This window comes from Parus major, chromosome 4 (assembly GCF_001522545.3).
Source record: "Parus major isolate Abel chromosome 4, Parus_major1.1, whole genome shotgun sequence".
In the NCBI taxonomy this organism is placed as follows: domain Eukaryota; kingdom Metazoa; phylum Chordata; class Aves; order Passeriformes; family Paridae; genus Parus; species Parus major.
In genome coordinates this window covers 4,497,951-4,521,542 of record NC_031771.1, presented here as the reverse complement: position 1 = coordinate 4,521,542, position 23,592 = coordinate 4,497,951, and the positions used below count along the sequence as shown (strand labels likewise).

The 23,592-nt window shown below is 38.1% G+C and overlaps 1 protein-coding gene and 1 long non-coding RNA gene across 3 annotated transcripts in view; one reads left to right on the top strand and one right to left on the bottom strand.

The window, feature by feature from the left end:
* The window catches only part of LOC117244242, a 35,839-nt gene extending 17,755 nt beyond the window's left edge, over positions 1–18,084 (top strand). The window contains exons 2-5 of the long non-coding RNA XR_004496943.1: positions 7,325–7,418; positions 14,318–14,435; positions 15,998–16,064; positions 18,031–18,084. This is a non-coding gene — a long non-coding RNA (uncharacterized LOC117244242). The remainder of the gene's footprint in view (positions 1–7,324; positions 7,419–14,317; positions 14,436–15,997; positions 16,065–18,030) is intronic.
* SYNPO2 (synaptopodin 2) overlaps positions 1–18,097 on the bottom strand; it is a 77,590-nt gene extending 59,493 nt beyond the window's left edge. For both annotated transcript variants that reach the window (XM_015624031.3, XM_015624033.3), the window contains exon 1: positions 17,871–18,097. In XM_015624031.3, coding sequence (XP_015479517.1) covers positions 17,871–17,999 — 129 coding nt within the window. In that variant the 5' untranslated portion in view covers positions 18,000–18,097. The remainder of the gene's footprint in view (positions 1–17,870) is intronic.
* Positions 18,098–23,592: the final 5,495 nt, after the last annotated feature.

Sequence of the window (23,592 nt, the reverse complement as noted above, 5' to 3'; positions counted from 1 at the left end):
TAAATCTACAGTCCAGGAAATACTCAGGATGCTTCCTTTTAAATCCAGAAAATCTCTCTCATTAAATCAATTTGGTAGCACTTAGAGGAAAATTGATCCAGGATATCCAAAGGCATTAGTAAAGTGTTGGGTTGTTTCTCCTCTGTTAGGGTTATGTCCTGGCCAGTGGTTTGATCAGGATATTTGGAAAATCTGGAGGAACACTCTCTGCAGGTGTTCAGCAGCAATCCTCAGCAGAAAGGGGAAGGATGGGATTGCTCACAGTCCTGTTCTCTCGTGCTGTTACCTCTGGTTCCCTTTGATCCACAAACCAAGGCAGCAGCTTCTCAGTCTGTGGGGAAAGCAGTGCCTTGCTGTCTCTCTGCCTGCCGTGGATCCTGAAAAATGCCCGATGTCAGAGGGGCCGAGGTGGGTCCCTGCCACGTGTGCAAGCCTGAACCCATCATGTCCTCAGCACATTTGCAATGCAGTGGCTCATGTTAGGAAGCATTAATAGCTCAATATGGCATAAAGAAATCTGAAAAGGTTCCCGTTTCTGTGGTCATAACCCTTTCTGATTTAGGGAAACTCTTTATTTTAATTGTTCACTTACTTCTACTGATGCACTCTAATTGAATTCAGCTGAATTATTTCCCTGTCTGCTGCCAGCCTTGGCCCTCCTGCAGCTCCCTGGCAACCAGGTCCAGGGTAGGCCTTTAAAAGAGGCACAGACTCTCTTTTTGCAGTCTGTTGAAATATCACTCCCCTCATTATCAGGCAGGGCACTATCCGGACTATTGTCAAGGAGGAGCCTCCTGTCCCAGCTGGCCTCCTATTCCCAGCAGCAGGATCTTTCCCAAACAGCAACCTGCTAGGTGCCCACAGTGAACAGCACTTTGGGACAGTAGCAGCAGCTACAGTAGCTTTACCCATGCCTTTTTAAAAATGTGAGATCTATAAAATATATGTATTTTTAAAATCTATTAAAATATCCAAATTCTATAATTCATCTATTCACAATCTTGTGCAGTGGTAAATGATGGCTGTGCCTGTAGATCTCCCATCATCACAGGTACCTCATAAAGGATCAGCACTGCATGCCTAAGCTCTACTATAAAATCTGGGCTAGACTGTAAAGCCCAGAGTCATAATTTCTGGGTTTGCAGAAAGAACTGAGTGCATGTGACACATCCATGAACCTTATTTGGCCAAGACATTCCCAAATGGTCAAACACGAGCAAGCTGGAAGTGGGGTGAAGAGGGTTTTGAATCTTTTTTTTTAAAAAACTTAGCTTGAAGACTACAGGAAATTCTAGATATATTCAGAAGATTCAAATGCAGTTAGCCTCATGGCAATGTGAAATGTTCAGCACTCTCCTGTAAAATTCCTAGGAAAGGGAGTTGAGATACATCAATGGCCTTGCCAAAATACAGTCATGATTTTGCTTTCCAAATGTGAAACTCCCATTGAAATCACTTTCTAATAACTTCAGCCTCAGTCAGACCAGTCTTAGGAGGAACACTCAGGGAAAAGTTTCATAGTGCTTCAAGCATGTGAAAATAGTAAAAAAAATTCCTACTAGCACTTTGGAAAACCTTGGCCATGGACAAAATGGACAACAGTGCAGAAAACAAGCATAACAGTCTTTTTCGAGCAGAAAACCACATAACAGTCTGAAATTTAAGGGAATGTGACTTCACTGCAAGTGACAAATGCAGCAAATTCCTTTACAATTCTTTTGTATATACACAAGGGAGAAAAAATAAAAATTTTATAAAATTCTCTTGCTAGATTAGCAATGTGCAAACAACTAGTGCTGAACCTGGAAAAAAAAAAGTGCTTTTTCCCATGTTTTGCATGGAACACTTTCTAAACTGTCAGCATCCCTCACCCAGGTACTGCATGAGCTAGCTTGCACTTTTTCACTGCATGCTCCTAAGATGAACAGATCACAAACCCTGCTAAATCTTTCCTTTATGAGACATAACCCCATTTTCACCCCCTGGAAGGCAGGATACTCAAGTGCTGCAGCACAAAGAGAAGCAGAACTTTAAGTGGCATGCTGAAGACATGATTTCATTTACAAAACTGTAAAAACAAACATGAGGGCTGTAAGGAAAGGATGCTGAATTAAAAGCATTAACAGAAGTTTTTGTGTTCTAACTTTGCTGTTGTATCCTTTAAGGCAATGCAGGGGGTAATGCAATAATATTTACTTGTAGCATTTGCAGTCTCTACTGTGAGAGAGCAGCATTAATGTTGTTTTATTGGAATAATGTTATAATTTTCAGCAGTTTAACTGACAGTGTTGGTGTTTGGGGGAATTTCCAAGTACCTGAAGTACATGGGCTGCAGTAGGAAAGTCCCATTATCTGTGCATAGCTCAGTAAGGGGTCGTTCCCAAGCTCGATGTCTGGTTTTGGCAGTCAATTGTTTGCCTGGTAGATGCAGGAGCTCACTGCCAGACTAGACCAGACCGGAATAAAGTAAATGAAAATTTCCTTAAGAAAGGGGATTTCTGTCTTATCTGTGGAACTGAAACTAGGGGAAAATGTTTTAGTCTTTCCTCACCTTTTCTCCCTTCCCTTCAAAACACTACAGTATTAGGCTGACTTATAGCATTCTGAAAAGCTTCATATTTTGCTCTTTCAAACTATCCTTATCATGCCCAAAACAGAAGATAATTTGGTTTGGTTTTATTAAAATCCCTTCTGAACTTTTTACACTGCAGCTATTCTTCCCAAATGAGTCATACAATAACCATTCCCAGTTTCTAGTCAGTTCTCCAAAGAAGCAGAAGAAAAAAGAAACAACTTCCTTTTAAGGGAATGAGACCTGTTTGTAAAGATAAACCTCTTTCTATTTCTATTTGAAGACATTCTCCATAACCCAAGAATTGATAGTTATGAAAACACTACCTACTTTATTTGGACTACAGAAACAGTCCTACTATAGAACATGGTTTAATGTTAGCCTAAAGCATCTGTATATACACTCACACATGTGGGCTTTGTTGAAACAACACATGCAGCTTGTCAAATGAGCAGCAAGTTTACCAGAAATCTGTAAGAAACAGCTTGAAAATGGTTTGATTTCCTTTTATTTAATATTTTTTAATCAATTAGTTTAAACAGAAGAGTATTTAATATTTATGTGAAATGAAAACAGTTCAAGAGTATGTAATTGTATAAGTAAGCTAACAGCAATTTCTTTTCCAGCGCTGTATGATTCCCAAAAGGAATCATGCTGCTTGAATGCTGGAGAATTCACATACTCTTAGGACTTGGAAGAATATCTGCATGCCATAATTTGCTGTGACAATCTCTGCAACCTCTGAAAGCCACTGTTATTTTAATAGCAGCTTTGTTGTGCTACTCAATTTCTGTCCATCGAAACTGTAACAGGTATTTAGGTGTCCTCACTGGGAATTTTGCTCTCAGACTGTGGGCCTGCCAAGCTTATTCCATTAGCCCTGCAACCAGCAAATAACAGTTTCTCTAGTATCACATGAAAAAACATTAAAACATTAAAAACTTGGAGTTGCTTGGGGTTTTTTCTCCCTTGGGGATGGGATCACTTTGCAGTCCAGGACATCCAGAAATGTATTTTAATTTTAAAGAAAGCTGGAACTCAGGTAAGAACAAGATTCTGCGAACTGGTACTGTAAGGAAAATTGCATTTATCATGAGACTCACAGTAAGTTTTAAAAAGTTGAGCAGATAACCTCAATTATTTTATGAGGATTTTTTAAGACATCTGACATTCTTTTCAAGATATTAATTTTTAAAGTATAAAATGTGTGATTGCATGCAAATTAAAATATTTCACTGGATCTGTTGCTTATATAGGAAGGTAAGAACAGAGTTATAAATTAGTTAAAGGTTGAAAGGGGAAAAACCCCTGGTATTAATTCAGACACATAAGCAGAGACAAATTGTTAAAGTTGTCTTTCCATCCATTTAGCTCTGAACCCCTGACACTATCATTTATTAGAGAGGTGGAGACAACAGAATCCTTTGTAACAGGGATTTATATTACTAGAGGAGCTACAGCAGACCTTTTCTGTGTTGTTAAAATAAATTAATCAAAACCAGCAGGGGAGCGTCCTTGAATTACAATGGTTGCATTATTCTGAAACTGTAAAGATTGAATTTTTAAGGAAATCCAAAAGGCATGGAGCTTGGGAAGGAGCCAGTTGGGGTTGTTTTTAATGCTGCCATTTTTGACAATTCTTAATATAAGAAGCCAGCGTATTGTTTCAAGGAGACCTTTGGCATACGTTTTTATGATTTTATTTCATTTTCTTCCTCTGAATTATTATTTTTATGTATTAACACAAGCATAATATGGCATCTCTCATCCCAGATAGATGCTGAAGTACTTTCATGACCTTTGTCCAAGATCTGTGCCAGCTTTAAGCCATTTGCTGAGTCAGGGATGAAGTTCCACAGGCAGAATGCTGCAGCTGAAGTAATGTTTACCTGACAAACCTTTCACAGAGGAAGAGGATGCAGGGTAACTGATGCCATTAGATCATAGGCACGAGTTGGATGTTTAGTTTACAATATTTTTTAGCAGTGAAATTCCTGCAGAGGGTCAGAACCTCCAGGTGCACATTTCTTGCCAGGGAATGGCCACGTGCTAAACACACAGCATTGGCTTTCCGCAACGTTGGTTCTGTTGAGCAGGTAGGGCCTTGAAAAACACCACCATGTGAAGTGTTGTTATTTATGCTGAGCCACAGCTTTTTTTCTTAGCATGGATGTAATTTTTATAAAACCATACTGCTAAATAGGATAGATAAATATCACTGATGTTGCTGAATCCCTCAAAATACTGAAACCTAGGACAAAATTTCTACTTGTTTAATTAGTTTAAATTAAATCCCAGTCTCTTCCAAAACTTTAAATAATAGAAATTAGGATTAAGAAAGATAACTTAGTGGGGAAGTGCTGTGAGGCTAAAATAAGAAATATTTTCAAATCTTACTCAGATGTTAGAATAATAATAATTTTAAAGAATTTTCTAAAAATAACAACAAAAGAAGCAAGCACATGCAAATGAACAGGGTAATCTTGATTGTACCGAACATCTGGAAAATATAAGTGCACATGAAAGAGCTGCTCATTTTGAGAATTTAATTTAATAACTCATCCTGCTCAAGAAGATTAACATGTGGCCATAAAATACCTGCTTGCCATCAGATTTCACCCCAACATGGTCATAGAAAGATTTCAGATAGCCCTAGTTGTATTACTCTATCAATCCCTTTTAATTTTGTGTGGCTACTGTTGCTCCAACTTTGCTCCAAGATGTCCTGCATATTTTTCCACTATTAAATGATGCATCTGACTTGGCTGCATTGTTGTGGAACCTCCAAGTAACCTTAGTATGTTTAAATTCTAAACCGTGCCAGATCCTCATGACTTGATTTTTAGACTGAAAACCACATAGGAAAGCAACAAATAACTGCATCTTGTACCGAATTAGGAGGCACCTTTTGTAAGTACTTCTGAAATGAAGACTCTGGCAGCTACAAATCCAAAAGCCTCCATGTGACATTTCCCTGTGGAAAGTGGGTCAACTCCTAACAAAGGTCAAATACTAACTTGAAAACAGGAGACAAAAGCAGCAGAAGAAATGGACATCACTGCCTTCTCCTCTCATATGCACTGTGCTGCTTTCAGAGCTTATTTGTGAAAGAAAAAGCAGTCAAATGGTCTGAGGGAACATCTGGCAATATGACAGCATGACATTCATGGGTGATTTTTCCAAAGAGTGTGAGGAAGCCCCTAGTAATGTCAAAGCCAACCCTGATCTGCAGCATTTTTCCAAATGCCAAGCACCAAACAAAAGGAGTAGAGGCCAGGAGGAACTTGTGAAGGCACAGGTATAAACTGAAAAGACATTTATGTAAATTGGTTCCATAATTTTGTATTTGTTTCCCGAGCAAGTGCTTCCCAACAATTCAAATTTTTATGTACATTAAAAATTGGTAGGTTGTGAAGCTCCTTATCTCATGGCACTGATTTTAGCTTTTTAAGAAACTCTTACAGTCAGACACAGTTTTCAGCATGCTGGTGATGTAAGGAGTCATTTTAAAATTGACTGAAGATCAGGAGTGACCTTTTAAGCAACTGAGTAGGAATGTGAACATGTACAGTGCTTTTTTTCACCTAAAAGATGATAAACTGACTCAGATTGCCTCAGAAGACTTTGCTGACACCTCTTACTAATAATTTTGAGGGAAAGCTCCTATTATATGAACTGCTAGTGTCTCCTCAAGTTTCTCTGGGAAGCACACTTTTTAAGGATTACATAGTCTTTAAAGAGATGTCACAGGCCAGCACCTCCATAAATTAAATTCAGTGCTAGAATCAGTGTCCAGTTTCATTTTCTCTTTATTATTTTGCCCTGAAACTTACCTTTTTCTTATTAACTTACGCAATAAATTGAAAAAACACAGTGAAAGCATTTTGATGTCACTGTGTCAGAGAGGTCTGTACATTCTTTAGCATGGAAGAAACAAGTCAAAACCAGCCAAGTGCAGTTGTGTCAGGATGTGTATTTGAGATACAGGTTTAGGGTGTGACTAACTGTGTTAAGATAAAGGAGAAACTATACAAGTCCTGTGTGAGCCAAGTTAAATGGCCAAAAGGAAACCCAAGCACATGAAAATATCATCTGGCCCGAGAGCATCTTGTAAATGTAAAACTGAAGAAAGCCACAGAAGTTCATGAAAATTTTTAAATTAAACTAAATTCACGTGCACCTAAATGCAATTTTTGCTTTAAGGGACATGCAGGTATAGGATGAGATTATGTGAATCCCCACAGGTGAACACTGCTGTCTGCAGTACTACAGACCTCTAAAAGCAGAGAAGATTTCCTAACATATCTTTTCTTCTCTCTATGATCTGATGGAAAACTATTGGAAGAAGCATTTTAGATGTTTATCAGACAAGAGAAGCACTGCACGGGGCTGAGGCACTAGGGAACTCCTACAGCTGTGAATCACTGCGTCTGCATCCGGCACATTTGATCCAGTCACTGAAATAAATCACGTTCCTTGCTCTTGATGGAACACACCTGCCCACAAACATGCAACAATGAGTGTTTTTCAACCTTTAAAAAAGTATTTGGGTCTAGAGCAGTAAAAGGCTTTGGGGAAAGATTTGGTTTGGCTCTCATTTTAGGTGAGCTCAACTGCCATGCTACAGCAGCACCTGAAACATCTGAAAAGAAAGCATTTTCCAGAAGAGGAAATGTTCCTTCCCACCCTTTTCAGTTGCAGCTGATTATGCTAAAACATGATCCCATTTCTGCCTATCTATTTTTATCCCAGGGCCCAGCAGCTGATGAACCGTGCCAGGGTTTAGTTCTTCAGCACTGGATGGTGCAGGAATCCAAAGGCCTGAATCCAAGTCTGGTTTGAACAGGTCAGTGCCTCTTTAGTTTTTGCCTGAGTCAATTAGCACCCCATATCAATTTGTGCTAATTCCCAGCTTCTGCAAATTTTCCAGGCCTCTTATGCAAATCAGGGCTGGAAGCAAACAACCAGTGAGTGACCCAGAAGGCTGGTACGGGGCTGGGCACTATTGTTCTCAGGCCATGCAATTCAGTGCTCTGTTTGTTCATAGTGTAACTCTAAAAAAATGACAGGCCACAAGCATAACTACCTCCTCAGGCTTAATTATTGTAGCCTTTGTACTGCTCATGCCAGTGTAGAAAAAGAGGCATTCATGGGCCTCTCACTACATTAAGATTCATTGGATTGTTTCTCACTGTTCCTGTAAATATAGAGGAAGAAAACTGAAACTAGAATGACAAGAGGCTTTAAAGTCAACCCCCTTCTGTAGTCACAAATTGTGCCATGAAATCAGAAATGCTTTGGTTACATTATCCTGGGGATCTGAAAAATTACTTTAAAATGTAGCACGTTTAGGAGCTGCATCAGGGTCCTCAAAATGAAGATTCAACCATGAAAAATTTACTTACATCACACCTGTACTACTGATCTGTTAATTTTAAACTATTTGAGTAAAAATGGGCTTAGGCTGCAAAACTTGGGTAGATTTCCAACACCATGGCTGGTCAATGATGCAGTCTTGGATTTGGTGTACTTCATGTTAGTCTATTCTTCATCAAATTAGTAAAATGAAGATCTAGTATTACAGACTGTTACAGACTAAAAATGAGGGCAGAGAAAGGGTAATGAGGAATTTATTAAAAACACCATTTTAATATAGCTCAAAATTTGATTTAAATTGGATACAAGACCTGGGAGAGTTCTTACACCTCCAGGGCTCCCAGCCCTGCCTGCTCAGGCTGTAATCATATTGGGCTGCAAGAAACTGAGGTTTGAGGTAGTATTTTTTATACTCTTTTAAATTATTATTTCACTGCATGTAATCAATAGATGTGTGTAACATTACTATTTAATGTTCATAATATATGAACATTATATGAATATGAATATTATATTAATATAGGCAGAAATACTTTTGTTTTCTCTTTAAAGGATTACAACTGCCACTTCCTTCTGAACTACTGAAATATTTTTTAGTCAGTTTTTTTTCTAAGATCAAAATTTGTCCTAACTGCAGTATTATGAAACCACAAGTCAAACCCTAGTACAAATTTATGGAGCCCTCCTTAAGGGGGATTACATTTTATTTGTGTGCAGGGAATAATATGTAGAAGTGAAAGGAAGATTTGGAATTACTAATTTGATGTTATGATTTTGATTAATTTGATATTCTGTGATTCTTGACTTGGTTTATATACAAATTTTCCTGGGGGCATTAATTCTGCACTTTAAAATTATGTGGTCTGAGGGGAACTGAGCTGAATGATACTTTCAGCTTCAGTAAGGAAATGTTAAACCTTTCAACCAAAACTTCTCCAAGGTAGAACTGTATTTACATTCACTTACCTATGATTTTGGGGACTGTGAAGAGCACCATCTAGTGATAATCAATCATGACAGTATCATGAAAAGGTGATTATTTAAAGTGGACATAAAGGCACACTGCAAATTCATTTACCAAAGGGACTGGAGCCTTCAGAGGAAACAGTGTCCTGGTTGTGGTTTTCAAATGTCAAGTACTTTCCCTCAGATACCCCCCAAAATGCACAATGCACCTAAAGACTGACTTTGACTAACAGTATCAATACCATGGGATAACAACTTTAATACCAACATTTTGTTTCAAAGGCTAATTATGTAATCTTACTATGTATTCTATAATGAAACTCTCCACTCTTTTGAGTGGCTTATTTTATATTGATCAGCATAATATACTTATTCCACTGACTGACAATTTAGGTGAAACACTTCTAATTTCCTAGGTATCCATTGGGGTTTTTTTGGAAAGCCAACAATACTGAAACTTTGGTCTTTTTTTCTCTGAAGGATGTCTAACAGCTGCTCCTTCATGAGGATCTTAGGCACTAAATAGTATCACATGTTGGAATTTGCTTAAAACTTCAATACTTAATGGTAGTTTTTCCTAATTTGAAGGATTTTGCAAATGAGTCTTACCCTATCCTGCAAGTCCTGCAAGTATTATTTATTTCAGCATGCAAGAAGGTCATTATGAAGATATGATAATACAGAAAGCTATTTATCCCTTTCAAATTACTTCCATATGCATCCTCTGTAATTAAATTAGTGCTTATGGCAGCTGGCCTTTGAAGTGATCTCTGCAAAATAGGAAAATGTAATTTGTGGAACAAAATGCTGATCACTCTATTCCAGCCACAGCTGTTAAGCTGTAGTAGTTCAGGGATTTCTGTGCTGAGAGAGTTCATGAAAGTACAAAGTTTCCTGTATTTCAGTCCAAAGGAAGTTCAATGGAAGTGATGTGGGCACTATTCTAACCAAATAACAAGGTTTGAAGTCGGAGGCATTTTTGCCCACAATTTGCAGTGCATTCACTGAAACTGATATTTAAGTAGTTGTAGTGGTGTATTTCAATAGAAGTACTACAGTGAGAATGACAAGAGAAAACAGAGCAAGAATTCCTGGCAGAGAAGAAGAGGATTTAGTGAGGTAAATAGAGAGATGGCTGTTTCAGTGGTGGTGGATGAATAAAGCTGTTAGGATGTGTGACATGATTCCCCTCGACAGCAGCACATTTTGGAAACACCTTCTATTACACAGGTATAGACAACAATTGCTATTACTGTTGTATGGTTCTCTGTAGAGATGCTTTTCTTACAGATGACAAGCAGGACCCTTAGAGCCTTTCCAAAGGGATGAAATTGTTGAATGAAACTGTTGGAGTGTCAAAGAGTTACAGACTTGTCCAGCCACACCTGTGCCAGCTGGAAAAGGTGTGGCCCCCAGCTGCCTGGCACTCCTCTCCCTTTCCTCTTTCCTCTCCTAACCTGGGGGTTTCTACGCTTCAAATCTGACAGATAAACTGCTCCTAGGACTGTTGCCTGAGCTGTCAGGCAAAATGAGGTGAGTCAGCAAAGCCCTGAAATCTAAATTGCTTAGGAAATACCATTCAGCCAACACAGGTCAGTCTGTTTGCAGAGCTAAAGAAAGGGAGAGGGCAGTTACAAGGACTGCCTTCAACCACTAAACATTTACAACTGGGGGATATGCCCACTGTCTAAATTTTTCCCCTAGCTTACACTGATACATTATCAGTCCTTTAATAAATGGCCTCTGGTTTCTAGTAATATCAGTCTATTCTGTACTATTAGCAAGCATTTCTTTCTCTTACAAATAAGCAGATTTAAAAGCCTTCAGCTCAAGTGAGTGTCTTCATCCTCACACAAGAATTCCAAGACAGGTTGGAAAAGAAATATACCAAATAATTACCAAATAACTTGAATAAAAGTTTTATTATATAACTGTGTTATCACAGTACCCCAAAGTCTAAGATGGTTTTTTGTTCCTTAGAAGGGAATGATTTCTGCTAGACACAGAAATCTGTACTAAACAGATCCATAGCAAAATCTGCTCCACTCTTCCCAGTGAGGATTCTTATTCATGATATCTGCTTCTAATTAAATAACTGCACTATATTATATATACTAGGGCCCAATCCTTTGCCCTTTGAAGTCAATGGCAAAGCTCCCAATGAGTTCATGGGGAAAAAAGTAACTCCTCTCTTAAGGGTTCCTTTAGTGAAATTTCAACTGTTAGGTTTTCAAAACAGAGCTTCAGCTTTGTCACATTTGCCTTCAGACAACCAGCAGCTCCTGATATTCCTGTATTAGGCAGAGAGCACTAGAAAGGGCGAATTTAGTCCTATTAAATTATGTTCCCCTGTCATTCTGTTTGCTTTTCTTTCTCTTACTGTGAAGAGCCACAATGGACATATGGTGCCTTACATTATTTTCATTTTAGAAACTTTCTAGAAATTCGATATTCCAGCAATTTATGCCATACGTGGCATGTTTATGCTATGGAGAAGGTATCAAGTGAAACCAGCAGTACAGAACACCACAGTTTATCTACTTTCTTCATTGTTTTGACCCATCACCAGTTCATCTGCTAATGAATTGTAATATAAAACATGCCTTCAAAACCCAAAGCATCCAGTTTCCTAAATAGTACCATATTTCTCAAATATAATTACAAAAAGGCGAGTTCATAAAATAATGATTCCACAGCTACTCAGTCCAGGATGACATAACTTTTGTGAAGCAAAAGGTTACCCATGCACTCAGTGCCCAGTCCCAGATGTAGGAAGCAGATGTAAAACAAAAAAGAGACTTAAAGGATTCAAGATATATTTCTATAAAGTAGAATGACAATGTGCAGACAGAGTTTCTCTTCTAAATAAGAGAGGGACTGTCCGTACTGTGCCTGGGACTGCAGAACATCATAGACAGCTCAGGGTCTAAGCCCGTTTCCTCTGGTGAGCTTTGAGCCAGGTTTTTGTTAGAATTTACCTTCCACATAAGCCACAAATAAAGCAGCCACTTTCCACTGTTCTTAGCTCTCCACCCAGAGGAAGGTGCTGAGGTGTTTTGAAGATTTTTGGCCTTCAGGCTCAACACCAGGTTGTATTGGCAGGTCACCAAAACACAGCACTTTGATTTTGGTGCACACTGAAGTGTTCCAGCCTAAATGTACGTTAGTCTGATCCTAAAATTCCCATTGACTATGGCCTACAGATTCTAATGAAATGGTGCAGATGGGATAAATTACAGAAAAGAAAAAAAAATCCACTGTGTAACTTGTGTACATTAGGTTTGAAATTTAAAACCTTCAAGCTGATATCCAGGGGTTTTTTTTACTGCCAGTTTTGTTCCAGCCAACGAACAGTGCTCATGAGTACTGGTTGCAATCTAAATGTTATCATTTCTGTCCATAGCTAATTCCATGCACAGAATTATTCCTCTTAAAGCTGAAGCTATCTCTGCTAATCCCTCTCCCTTTATAGGGTGCTAAGCATTTAACTTATGAAATATGCTCCCTTAAAGTAATTTCTGCTCTAAACATTTCTGCTGCAAATAGGAAGAACACTGAGTTCTGCATTTGAAAGAAAAGCCTTCCATGATATGCATGAATTGTTAGCTGTGTCCTCTTTAAACAATCTGACACAATCCGAGAGGACTCTGTAAGTAACATTTCCTGTTGTGATATTTTAATGTGAACTTGGCCAGAAATCTTACTGTGACATTCACATTTGCAAGAAGAATGCAATGGCAGAAAATACAGAACAATGACAAGTAATAATGTCTTGCAATGTATTTTAAATGTTTCCAGCAAAGAAACTACAAAATGAAGCAAAGCTCTATACAAAGCAGCTAATCTAATTTAGTAGGAATACACTGTTTAGTTTTTTTAGTTTGTTTTTTTAAAATCAGTGTGAATTATGGCGTTCATTCTATTCCATTGAAAACTCGCCTAGCGTGAGAGTTGGAAAAGCATCAGATGGAAATAAGCACAAATGAATAATACCATGTATCCAAAACATGCTTGTATTTGCCTAAATACAGTGGGAAGCATGCCAAAACCAGCTTGGTATGTAGTCCTGTATATCCAAAGCAGGGTATACACTCATGAGCTAGTTCAGCCTGCAGCTTTTAAACAGCTAGATGGGACTCCAGTGCTAAACATTTCCACTGGCACAATGGCTGGAATGCAAAAGCTTGAAAGTAGGGAACACAGAGCCCTAACCTTTAGAAGAGCATGTAAACCTTTGGTGGGTAAGGTGTATGAATTTTTTTTTTCGCTAGAGATTTGGGGAACCTTACTTTGTTCCTCTGTTTTGCAAAATAAATTAACTTAAGCTCCATAAAGCCCAGTTTCTTCCTGTCTATCAATGGAAGTTTAGGAATTTACTTAAATAAAAGTTGAACTGTGTCATCTAAACACGTGCAAAAATGTATTGGTTATTAAATTGGGTCAAGGCTTGTAACACATTCAAAATCCTCTCCAGAAAAGATAGATAAACCCACAATCTTCCACGTAACTCCTTGTTTGAAAGAATATGTAAATATGCCTTGCAGGGTTTTCCGAATATCAGCAAATACCAGCTGTGTCAGATGGTCTGAAGGGTGAATTTGAGAGTAAGAGTCTGTCCAGGCTGCAAAAACAAACTATGTTTGGAAATGTATTAGCCAGCAAATTTAAACAAACAGTTTCAAATACAGGCCAAGTAAGGCAAGTTGTGTTTAAAATCATGTAGGTTGACTCTAAACTCCCCTCCTTTGCTGCCAAAGTTCAACTAGCATGTTTTAAACATGGCTTGTTCTGCTGATTGCTATTGCATAAAGTTGTCTTCAAATCCTGTTTGAAATGTCAAGGGGTACAAACGAGGCGGTATCAGCAGGGTGGTGATAGCCCAGGGCTGAGCCCTCACCCAGCTCGCTGACCACTGCAGCTCCAAACAGTGGTGGAGAGAGACAGGAAGATCCTGCATTCCCTAACCTCATTTACCTGCCTGCGGGCGGGAGCATTTGCCAAGGGTGACAATGTGACAACAACTTTAAAAGGTTTCCTTCAACCCAGGAGCTGTGATGTCTTTTGTGGATAGACCAACTGTTTACCAATATATGCTTCACACATATATGTGTGACAGTGGTGTGTTTTGCCTTACCTCAGGGTCCAAAGCATAACTGTGCTAACAATGTCTCACCCCTTATTTTTTTTCTGCTAGACAAAGTGTAGAGGTCAGCTTGATGAAAACCTCTTGGGGTTGTTCTGTATGTGTCAAGTATTTTGGATAAAAGCAGAGAAAAAGTCAAACTACCACAACACAGCCCACCTCTGTGTGCATCCAGTATTAAGTAATCATATTCAAACATTAATTTTCACACTGTTGGTTCAGGTCGTTCCCAAGTCTTTGAGTTTCACTTTCTGTTTCAGGTTCCAATGAATCCAAAATGATGAAACTGAGACTTGAAATCTGAGCATGTTGATGGACAAAGGCACAAGTCTAAAATGACCAGGCAGCCAGTTGTCACATGTCACTACTAAGCCAAAGGTAAAACTACAATTTGGGAAGCAGTAGCAGAAGTGTCCTTGTAAGCATCTGTTCATTTTTACTTTTAGGATACTAATCCAGATTTCCTTTGAAGTGCTTACAGGTCAGAGTTGTGCAACTTGCCTCCCTTAAATGTTAGAACTATTTGGTTAAGTTCCCAAACTTGGAGCACTGAGACTTTGACAATGAGTCCATAAAATTACTGTTTGGTGCAGGTAACGAATACGCTGAGAATGATGTACCTCTCTTGCAAAGATAATTTAATAGAGTCACATTGCAGTTGAATTACAAATCTAAATCATCTTTAGGACAACTCATGAAATTGCCTGTTGCAAAAGAGATGCTTCTTAAAGGATATATCTTTACTGTTAACTATTGTTAAGTATTAATAGAAAAACTCACAGGACTTCCTTTCAAATGCTAGTTCAGAAAACCAGACATTATTTTCTATATATTTTAAATTAAAAGCTGCAAAGAAATTTTCAATTAAAAAAACCACAATTATATTAATTTTTAAAATCTTCTTTCATATACCTCATGGTAAAATGGAAAGGACATCATGCATTGCTCAGCTTTTATATATCTTGGATACTTATCCTTCTAGGGACACTGCTACACTGAGATTTCCCATCTCCTGCTTTGGGAAAGCCATCCTACAGCACAGCAATGACATGGTTTAGTGAGGGGATGCACACAACCACTGTTTTCCTTAGCTTTGGACCCCTGATTAAACTGTTTGGTTTTTTTTTTAAAATAACATCTGTTTATTAGATAACCTTCTAAGCACAGTATGCCTTTGGACACAGGATTTAAAATACTTTCTTTTAAAGCCCTTATGTTTTATATTGGGACAGCATATACAATGTGCAAATTCTTTTTAACTAAAAATAGGTTTTTATTAAGTATTTGCAACATTATCAGACTTCACAAACTAAGTTGGTGGTCAGAGCCAGGGTATAGAGGAAGAGAATTGTTAAATACTTCTTATGCCTTTACAGAAAATGAGTCAAATCTATGTGTTGAATAAGAGTTTAAAAAAGCAGAATGATACTTTCTCATACTTTAGAAAAATCTGTTTATTGCAATCTCACACTAACAAATTACTGAAAGGTCTTGAATCTAATTTAGTGGCTGTAAAATTATTTGCTGTTGAAAATTGCCTGTTTTATCTGCAAAAGTACCAAGATATTTTTTGGTAAAAGGTTTGTCTTAATCTCTCTATTAATGCTTTGCATGGTAATGGAAGACAATAATTTATACTCTAGGCAAAACTCTCATGGATTTCAGTGGAAATGCTACTTGAATATATGCTTTAGGAGCTAGGCAAAGACAGGGATGGTTTACATATTCTCTACAAATGTAATAAAATTATTTTAAAAGGTATAAAAAACCTGGTAAAAGCTGCTTCTGGCAGTGAGCTGCAGTGCTTATTCCATCAGCTTTAAAAACAATATGTTTCCTTTAGCAAAGAGTAGGTAAGTGCAAATCTGGGAATTTTGTGTCCTGATGTATTTTAATGGATTATCTCATTTCCCTCCATTTCATATCCCTCTCCCCTTTAGATCTATACCACAATCATTTCTCCACTCATGACAGAACCTGAGTGCCCTTCCCTCCGCTCTAACAAAGGTAAGTAATCCCTTTGGAGCCTTTCCTTTCACTTACAGCAAAACAAACATGTACCTGTGAGTTTTTTCCTAGAAATACATATTATTATTTTTCTAAATGTGGGTAGATTTTCCTGGGGATTTTCCCTTAGAAAATGGAGTACACAGTAATAATATGTACTACTGAAAATGCATTAGAATTAAGATACAACTATCTCAAGTCCCAACCTTTAATCCTAAAACAGACCCCAGAATTAAGAGCCCCAGTCTAGGATGTGAATATGAAAAAAAACCCAAACAGACAAAAACACCCTCACACTTGAATGGACTGTTTTCATCAGGAAAACTAAAGTTTAGTAAGAATCTTGTTTTCAAACCCCTGTGCTTTTTACTTTTGGTTTATGTAATCACTTGCCTTTTACCGTTGCTCACGATTTTTTAACTTCTAGCTACAAGTTTTCACTAGGTGGCAGGAGTCCACTGCCATCTGTTATCAGAGGCTTTACTTGCACAGCAACCATTGCCCATCAGTAAGAAAAAAAGTGGGCATGTTCAAGTTTTGCAAAACGTAGAAAAACAAACAAAAAACTTAACAGGAATGAGAAAAATTGTTCAGACCCCCAGTAAATCATAGTTCCGTTACTGGATATGGTTAATGTGATAGAAAGTAAGTGAAAAGAAGAGTGAAAGATGTTCTTTTCTTGACAGAGGAGCTAAAAAGACCTCCTATAAAATGAGGTAGATTTATTGTTTCTGCTGTTTGTGAAAAAGTTAGCTGATCAAGTAAATTAAAGTTAACTAATTAATATATGTATTGAAACCTTGAGAAAGTTACAGCTTAAGAACTACTCATCTAAAATACTATATCAAAATAAAGCAAACACACTCAGTGTACTGCATTGCCAAGACACTGGAAGGAGATAAGATACATTTTAAACTCTCTCCCGCAGTTTAACTAGTTAGCAGGGCTCATGGGATGATGATCAGTCCCCATACTGTTTCAGCCAGAGGTATTTTGCTGAGCTCAGAGCCCTGGACAAAATTTGTCCCTCTTGTTTCAGGGAACAGAATGCAGCTCCATACAGTTACATAAGCCTTAATAACCGTGACAAATCTTCATTGTTGCACTGGATTGAGCACTGATTTTTAACAAAATGACTTTTGAAATAGTACTTCTGCAAGCTGGGGCTACCAGTTCCTATTTTTAATTTATTGTCAGCTTCTACTGTCTGTCTTGCCCTCCTTCTATACATGAAGATAATTTATAAAGTGTCCAGTAATTTTCAGCATTGCTCATGAAATATAAGAGGGAACGTTTGGCATCTATTAAAGCTGCTTCTAAGACTGGATAACTTTCCAAAACCAGAGAGAAGTCAGTGTAATGCTTTCCAGGATTCCCAAAATAGTAAGAACATTTTCTCATGATAAAGCTGTATTTATTCTATGACCAGAGTAGAAAAACTATCATAAATAGATGTCTGAAGCCAGCATTTCCTAATATGAGATTGAGTTTTGCGATGTGCCGAGTGCGCCCAGAGCCAGAGAGCGAAGCAAACAGGAGCTGAAAGGCACTCATCATATCACAATTGAAATATTTGGAATTTAATGAAACTTTTTGCAACACTTGCAAGCTACCAAAAAGTAATAGTCCCTTTTTATTGGCATAGACAGAATCAGTACCTGTATAATCTCTGTAAAACAAATTAGCAAATTTGAGCAAGCATCACAACAAGATCCACACCAACAGGATGCAAGTTGGATTTAAACAGAGTGGTCTTATCATCCATGCCCACAAAACTCCAACAACATCTTTCTGTCATGCTCCTACCTTGGCGATTTGCAAAGGCTGCTTCTGCTCCTTGCCCCCTTGCAGCCTGAAGCCCCACGGCGCCCCTCCGCTCATAGCAATGCAGAGATAATCCCCTGTGCCCATTTTCCTGGTGCAGTTGGGCAGCATTCACATAGAACATGAAAAACTTGGCTTGCAGATGTTCAGCGAGCTGGAGATTTCGCCTGCCGGGCAGAGCTGGAGACCCAGAGCACCACACTGTTGCTGCTGCTGTGTACTGCACGAGCAAATGTAGTCATTGAGGGGAATGGAAGAGCTCCCTCGCATCGAGGGCACAGCCCACTCTTTCGTCAGATTCCGATGCTCAGCCCACCTTCAAAGGAAAGTAAGTGAACTTGGAACTTGAGGGAATGCACACCAAAGTGATTCGCCCGTGAGGCAGGGAAGGCTGCCTTTGAACAGGGCTCTCCTGCCAGCTAAATCAAAGCAACAGCAAAATGAAGTGTACATTTCCCTGTGACAATTTGGGAAATAAGTTTACTTTAGTAACTGGTCCCAGACGTTTTAAACTCTAATTTACCCATTTCTTGCATTTTTACTCCAAACAAAGGAAGCAGAATGTCAGGGGAAGCAGCATGTACATCCTCTGAATAACTGATACACTTAGTCTGAACTGGCTTCAGGACGTTCATCTCTACTCTGCATGCACTTTCTGCAGCACTGCAGGCATGTAAAAAAAAAGAAAATAAAAAAAGGAGAAAAGCTTCTTTATCATTTTCTTTTCATGGAATTGCTTCTTTTTCTAGTTCTCTCTGACCTCAGTATAGTTTAATGTGCATTGCGATTTAGCTATGACCTGAATTACTATTGGACCCTAAAAATACCTGTTCTTATGCAGCCTGCTGCCTTTCCTACCAGAGAGGGGAAGAGGATTACTGAAATGAAGTATCAGATCCCTCTACAGATGCTATCAATGGAAAGTTTGCATTGTGTCTTTAAAGGGGAACCTTACTATAAGCACACACCAAAAAAAAGGAAATTAATTGAGGTATTGTGGTGGTTTAAGAGATGACTGCTCTCCAGCATAGGATGAACATTCCTCTAGCTGGGTGTTAACAACTGACAGCATTATCTCCTACTCACCTCAGCCCAATGTCAGGTAGCCTGGTTTAAATCACACTGCATTTTGAATTAAGCTGGTTCTAAAGGAAAGTGTTCAGCAGGTGAGCTGTCTTTAATGTCTGGACAAGCTTCTGAAAGAAACACCTTTTTCTTTGAAACCCAGAGTATTGGGACATCAAATTCTCACAGTATAAATTCACTGAGGTCCCCCTCTGAAGTGTTAACGTTTGGTTGTTTCTAAGCTGTCAGAGGTGTTGGGGTTACAGGGAACACTCATCATTTAAATTACATGACTTTGCATCTAATTAGCAGGTAACCACTGAGGGCTTACACCTATCCAGTGCATCTGTCAATTAAGTGACCCCCAAAGTGATGCTTCAAAGGCAAAATACCAAGGTAGAGACAGGATCTTCTGTTAAACTGAAATATTCTGTCTGGAAAACATAGACAGACTTTTAGGAGCTTGAATCCTTTATTAGTCCTCTCAGACACTAAGGCAACACAAAGCCTGGGTGGAGAGAAGATCCCTAATGAAACAGAGAAAAATCAATAACAGGATTTAGTAGGAGGAGGAATCCTTGCTTTACTGACTACAAGTCAACAGCTCTAGAGAAGCAAAACAAGATTTTTTGTCAACAGATTGCTATATAATTAAACATTTAAGGAAAACACCATCAGAGAAGCCATACTAGGAAAGGGGATGGCCTTTAAAGGGACTTTGTTAGAAAACCCTTAATGCAGACACGTCATTTGAAATAGTCCAAGGTGGCTAATTGCTTATTATCATCTGCAATGTTGATACATTGCTGAAGGAAACATTTTTAGTCTTTCCCTAGGCAGAATCTTGCTTCAGACAAAATTATCTCCTTTTTACCTAACGATGCAAGTCCTTACAGATTTTATGGCAATAAAATTCTTCAGTATGTAGCTGCACAAATGCTCTATGACACCCTGTTCAGTACAAAAATTAAGCAGCTGTTTAAGCAGAATTTATTACATAATTATTAGTCCTTCAAATGTTACAAGTTTGTGGTGAAATGCTGAATTACTGTTAGGGTGTTTTGAGCTTGTATTAGTCTCTTATCATTTTGGTAAAAAGGAATAATCAAATCTGATCTCTGTTTCTGAGCTTCTTCATATACTTATGGGAGAAATCAAATTAAAGGGAATCACCCCTGCATTTGGATGGTCACATACGTGATGGGAATTTGTACTAGATACAATTTCTGTCACTTTTGACCTTGTAACTGAACTGGATAAAATATTAGAACAGAACAACCTTGATTAGTGATTGTTTAGCTGAAAAAAATGACCAGTCAGAACACCACAGCCTGTGTGATTTTGGTATATGACAAAGCTTTGGGGATATTTTAACCTGGTACATTTAAATTGATACAGAAGTTTTTGGTTGAGCTGAGAAGAGCTGTGATCTTGACAGGAAAAAAAATAAATAAATAAGAGAAATAACTTTTACCTTGTCAGCTTGTTGAGGGGCTTTTATAACAACAATTTCAAACAAATTGGTGCTTTCCTCTAAGGGTAAATTTCTTGTTTGCTCTGCAGTAAGGAAACCATTTGAAGTCTGTGACTAAACTATTCCCATGATGGGGAGACCCAAAGCTTCCTATGTCTTAATGTCACAAAAAAATATTCCATAGGCCTTAACAATTCCCACTGGCCCTGTATGAATTTCTTAAATGCTTATGCTGCAGTATGTTTTGCTTTTTAATACTGCTCATAGCCATTTGTACATTCTTGCATCCTTTGGGATTTCCAAATGCTGGTCAGAAACTGGATATCAAGATAAAAGTGGAGTCTGTCATGGAGTTCGTGGCATTTTTGTCTCTGTAATTTCTAGAGTTTAAATAAATTGCATCAACTCTGAGATTATTTTCAAAATACACTGAAAAATTTCAAGCTAATGTCAACTACATCTACATTCAACCACTTCCACTATCTCCACCATTTCACTAAAACCTAAAGATGCAGTTTTAGGCAACAAGTGGTAAAACTTTGACGTCACAAATAAGCCTATAAACTGGGAAAATGACAAATGGCAGAAGTCATTCAAAATCTATCTATGCCCAAATACAGGGAAAGCTTTGGCTTCAATCTGATCTTGTGTGATGAGATCTGTATTAAAGGGTTTCCAGGTCAAGCCTCCCCTTGCTCATCTCCCTTCAAGAACTGCCAGTCAAAAAGCCCAGCACAGTAGCCTGGAGGAGCTCTGATAAGGTAGGAATAGCCATAGTTGTAGAGTAGCCAAAGTGAGAGCATCTATCCTGAAATGTGGTCTCTGATAATAGATGCAAAATGGAACATAGAAAATGGAGCATTTCTTTCCCCAGGCAGCGTCTGCTCAAAGACTTCTTCAGCAGGATGTGGCAGCTCTGTACTTTGTAACAGGAATTTCTCTTCCATGAACTTTTGCATGCTGTTTCCTCTTGAGCCTACGTAACTTTTAATATCTTGAGTTTAGCATGGGAAGTCATCCCTAGCTACACAGTGACATAAAGAATCATCTTCTCTGCCTTGAATCTGGATCCTACAGGTTGATGTCCACTGGTTCATGGATCAAGGGAAACTGTGACCAAGCAATCCCCAGGCACACTTCCCAGGCACTAATTTTACAGACATTTTGCATAGCCACCATTTTTCAAACAGTGAATAGAATAATTAATCATCCTTTACTATCTCACATGTTTCATTCTCCTCATTTTCTTTCTCTATATCCTCTATACTTCTAAGTTCTTCTTGAAACGAGGCTCTGCAACATCACAGAGCCTTCAGGAAACAGACAAAGTTGGGATTTATGCAATAACATGATGATATCTATTTTGTTCTCTAGTTGCTAACCCAAACACTGCTAATACCTGATTTTCTTTTTCAGACACTGCAGAGTTAATGTGTTCCTGGAATTATCTTTCAAAATCTTAAAATCTTGTCTGACGCTGCTTAGTTCAAAGCACATATTTTATATGTGAATTACTGGTTTTTTTTCCCCAATGTGTTATCACCTTATTCTTCTAAGCCATGTTATGGTATGGCTGCTTAGTTTTCTTAAAAGCCTTTGGTGAAGGAATTTGTTGAAAGCCTTTTGTAAATCCAAGATCAATCAGATCACCCTTATCCACGTGTTTTTTGATCCCCTCAAAGAACTGTCTTATGTTTGTGAGGCAGCACTTCCTTTTATGAAAACCTTTTTAACTCTTCCCAGATAAGTCATATTTATCCAGATGTCCACTGTTCCATATTACAGTTTCCACCTCTTTGTTTTGGATAGATATCAGGCTGACAGGCTTCTTGTTTTCTGAGTCTCTCCTGGAACACTTTAGTTAAAAAATGGCACTTTCTAATCTCAGTAATGGTCAGATATTTCAGCTTTGAATTCCTTTAAAGCTCTGTGTGGTCTTGGTGACCACTTCTTAGTTTTCTTTGCCTCATCAGCTGCCACTTTTCCCTGTACTGTAATAATTCATGATACTGGACACTTTTACTACAAGTGGGTTTATCTAAAATCTAATAATCAAGTATTCCTGCAGCTGAGTTCAGAAGACATTCTCCAAACGTGAGAAGAAATAAGACACATGTCTGTCTTTTCATCCAGCAATAAAAGCAAAGCTTTCATTTCACCTACAGTAGGATCCTAGGTCTGTGGATTCTTTAAAAATGCAAACATTTCCACCCATTCTTTAGTAATGAGGAAGAGACAGAGGGAAAAGGGATATCATGATCTCTAATTTATGGGCAGCATTTTACTGCTGTAAGTACCCAGATGGTCTGACTTCCTTCTTTTTCTGTATTTCATTTTCTTTTCATATCTGATTTTTTTTCCACATTAAAATCAACATAAGCTAGGTCTCCAATAACACCTATTTTAACAGCTTTCCAGATTTAACTGTATCATCTGTAAACAATTTAATAAACTACCCAATTTATTGTAGAATGTGATTATAGCCAAATGGGAGAATCAGCAGGGGGTGGGGGGAAAGAAAAAACAAAACCAAACCAAAACAAGCCAGTGCTTATTTGTTTGCTGAGTTCTTGGTGTTTGTTTGTTTTTGATTTGTTTTGGGTTTTTTTGTTTAGTTGGTTTAATTTTGTTTGGGGGGCTTTTTTAGTTTTGTTTTGTTAATTATGTGGAGAATATCCCTTACTTGTAAATAGATACCTGGTTTAATGAAACAAATGATAAAATCACAGCCATGCCACTAAAGAAATCATGATGCAGTCTCTTCTAAATGAAGATGATCTCTTCCAATATATCTTTTCAAATGATTTTTTTAAAGTGGCTTCTGCAATCTGGGCAATGTCAAGCACCTCAGCAGACATTCTTTTCCCAAATCATTGCCTAGTAACATCTTGTTTTGTAGGCCTACAATTCAGTAGTTACACAAGGCAAAAGCAAATTTTGAAGGCAGATCTCAACATCATTTTCCACAAACCTTACAGAAGTAGAAAAATACATTTCTGCTTAATTGCTACCCTTAAGTTTTTTTCTCCTGACTTAAGAAGCAACAATGAACAGAGACATATGGAAAGGATTTAATTTTCAGAAGAGGTAGAAAATGACAATGTGAATTAAATATATGGATGGAAGGTTCAAATGCGTGGCTCCAGCTAACATCCATTAAAGCTA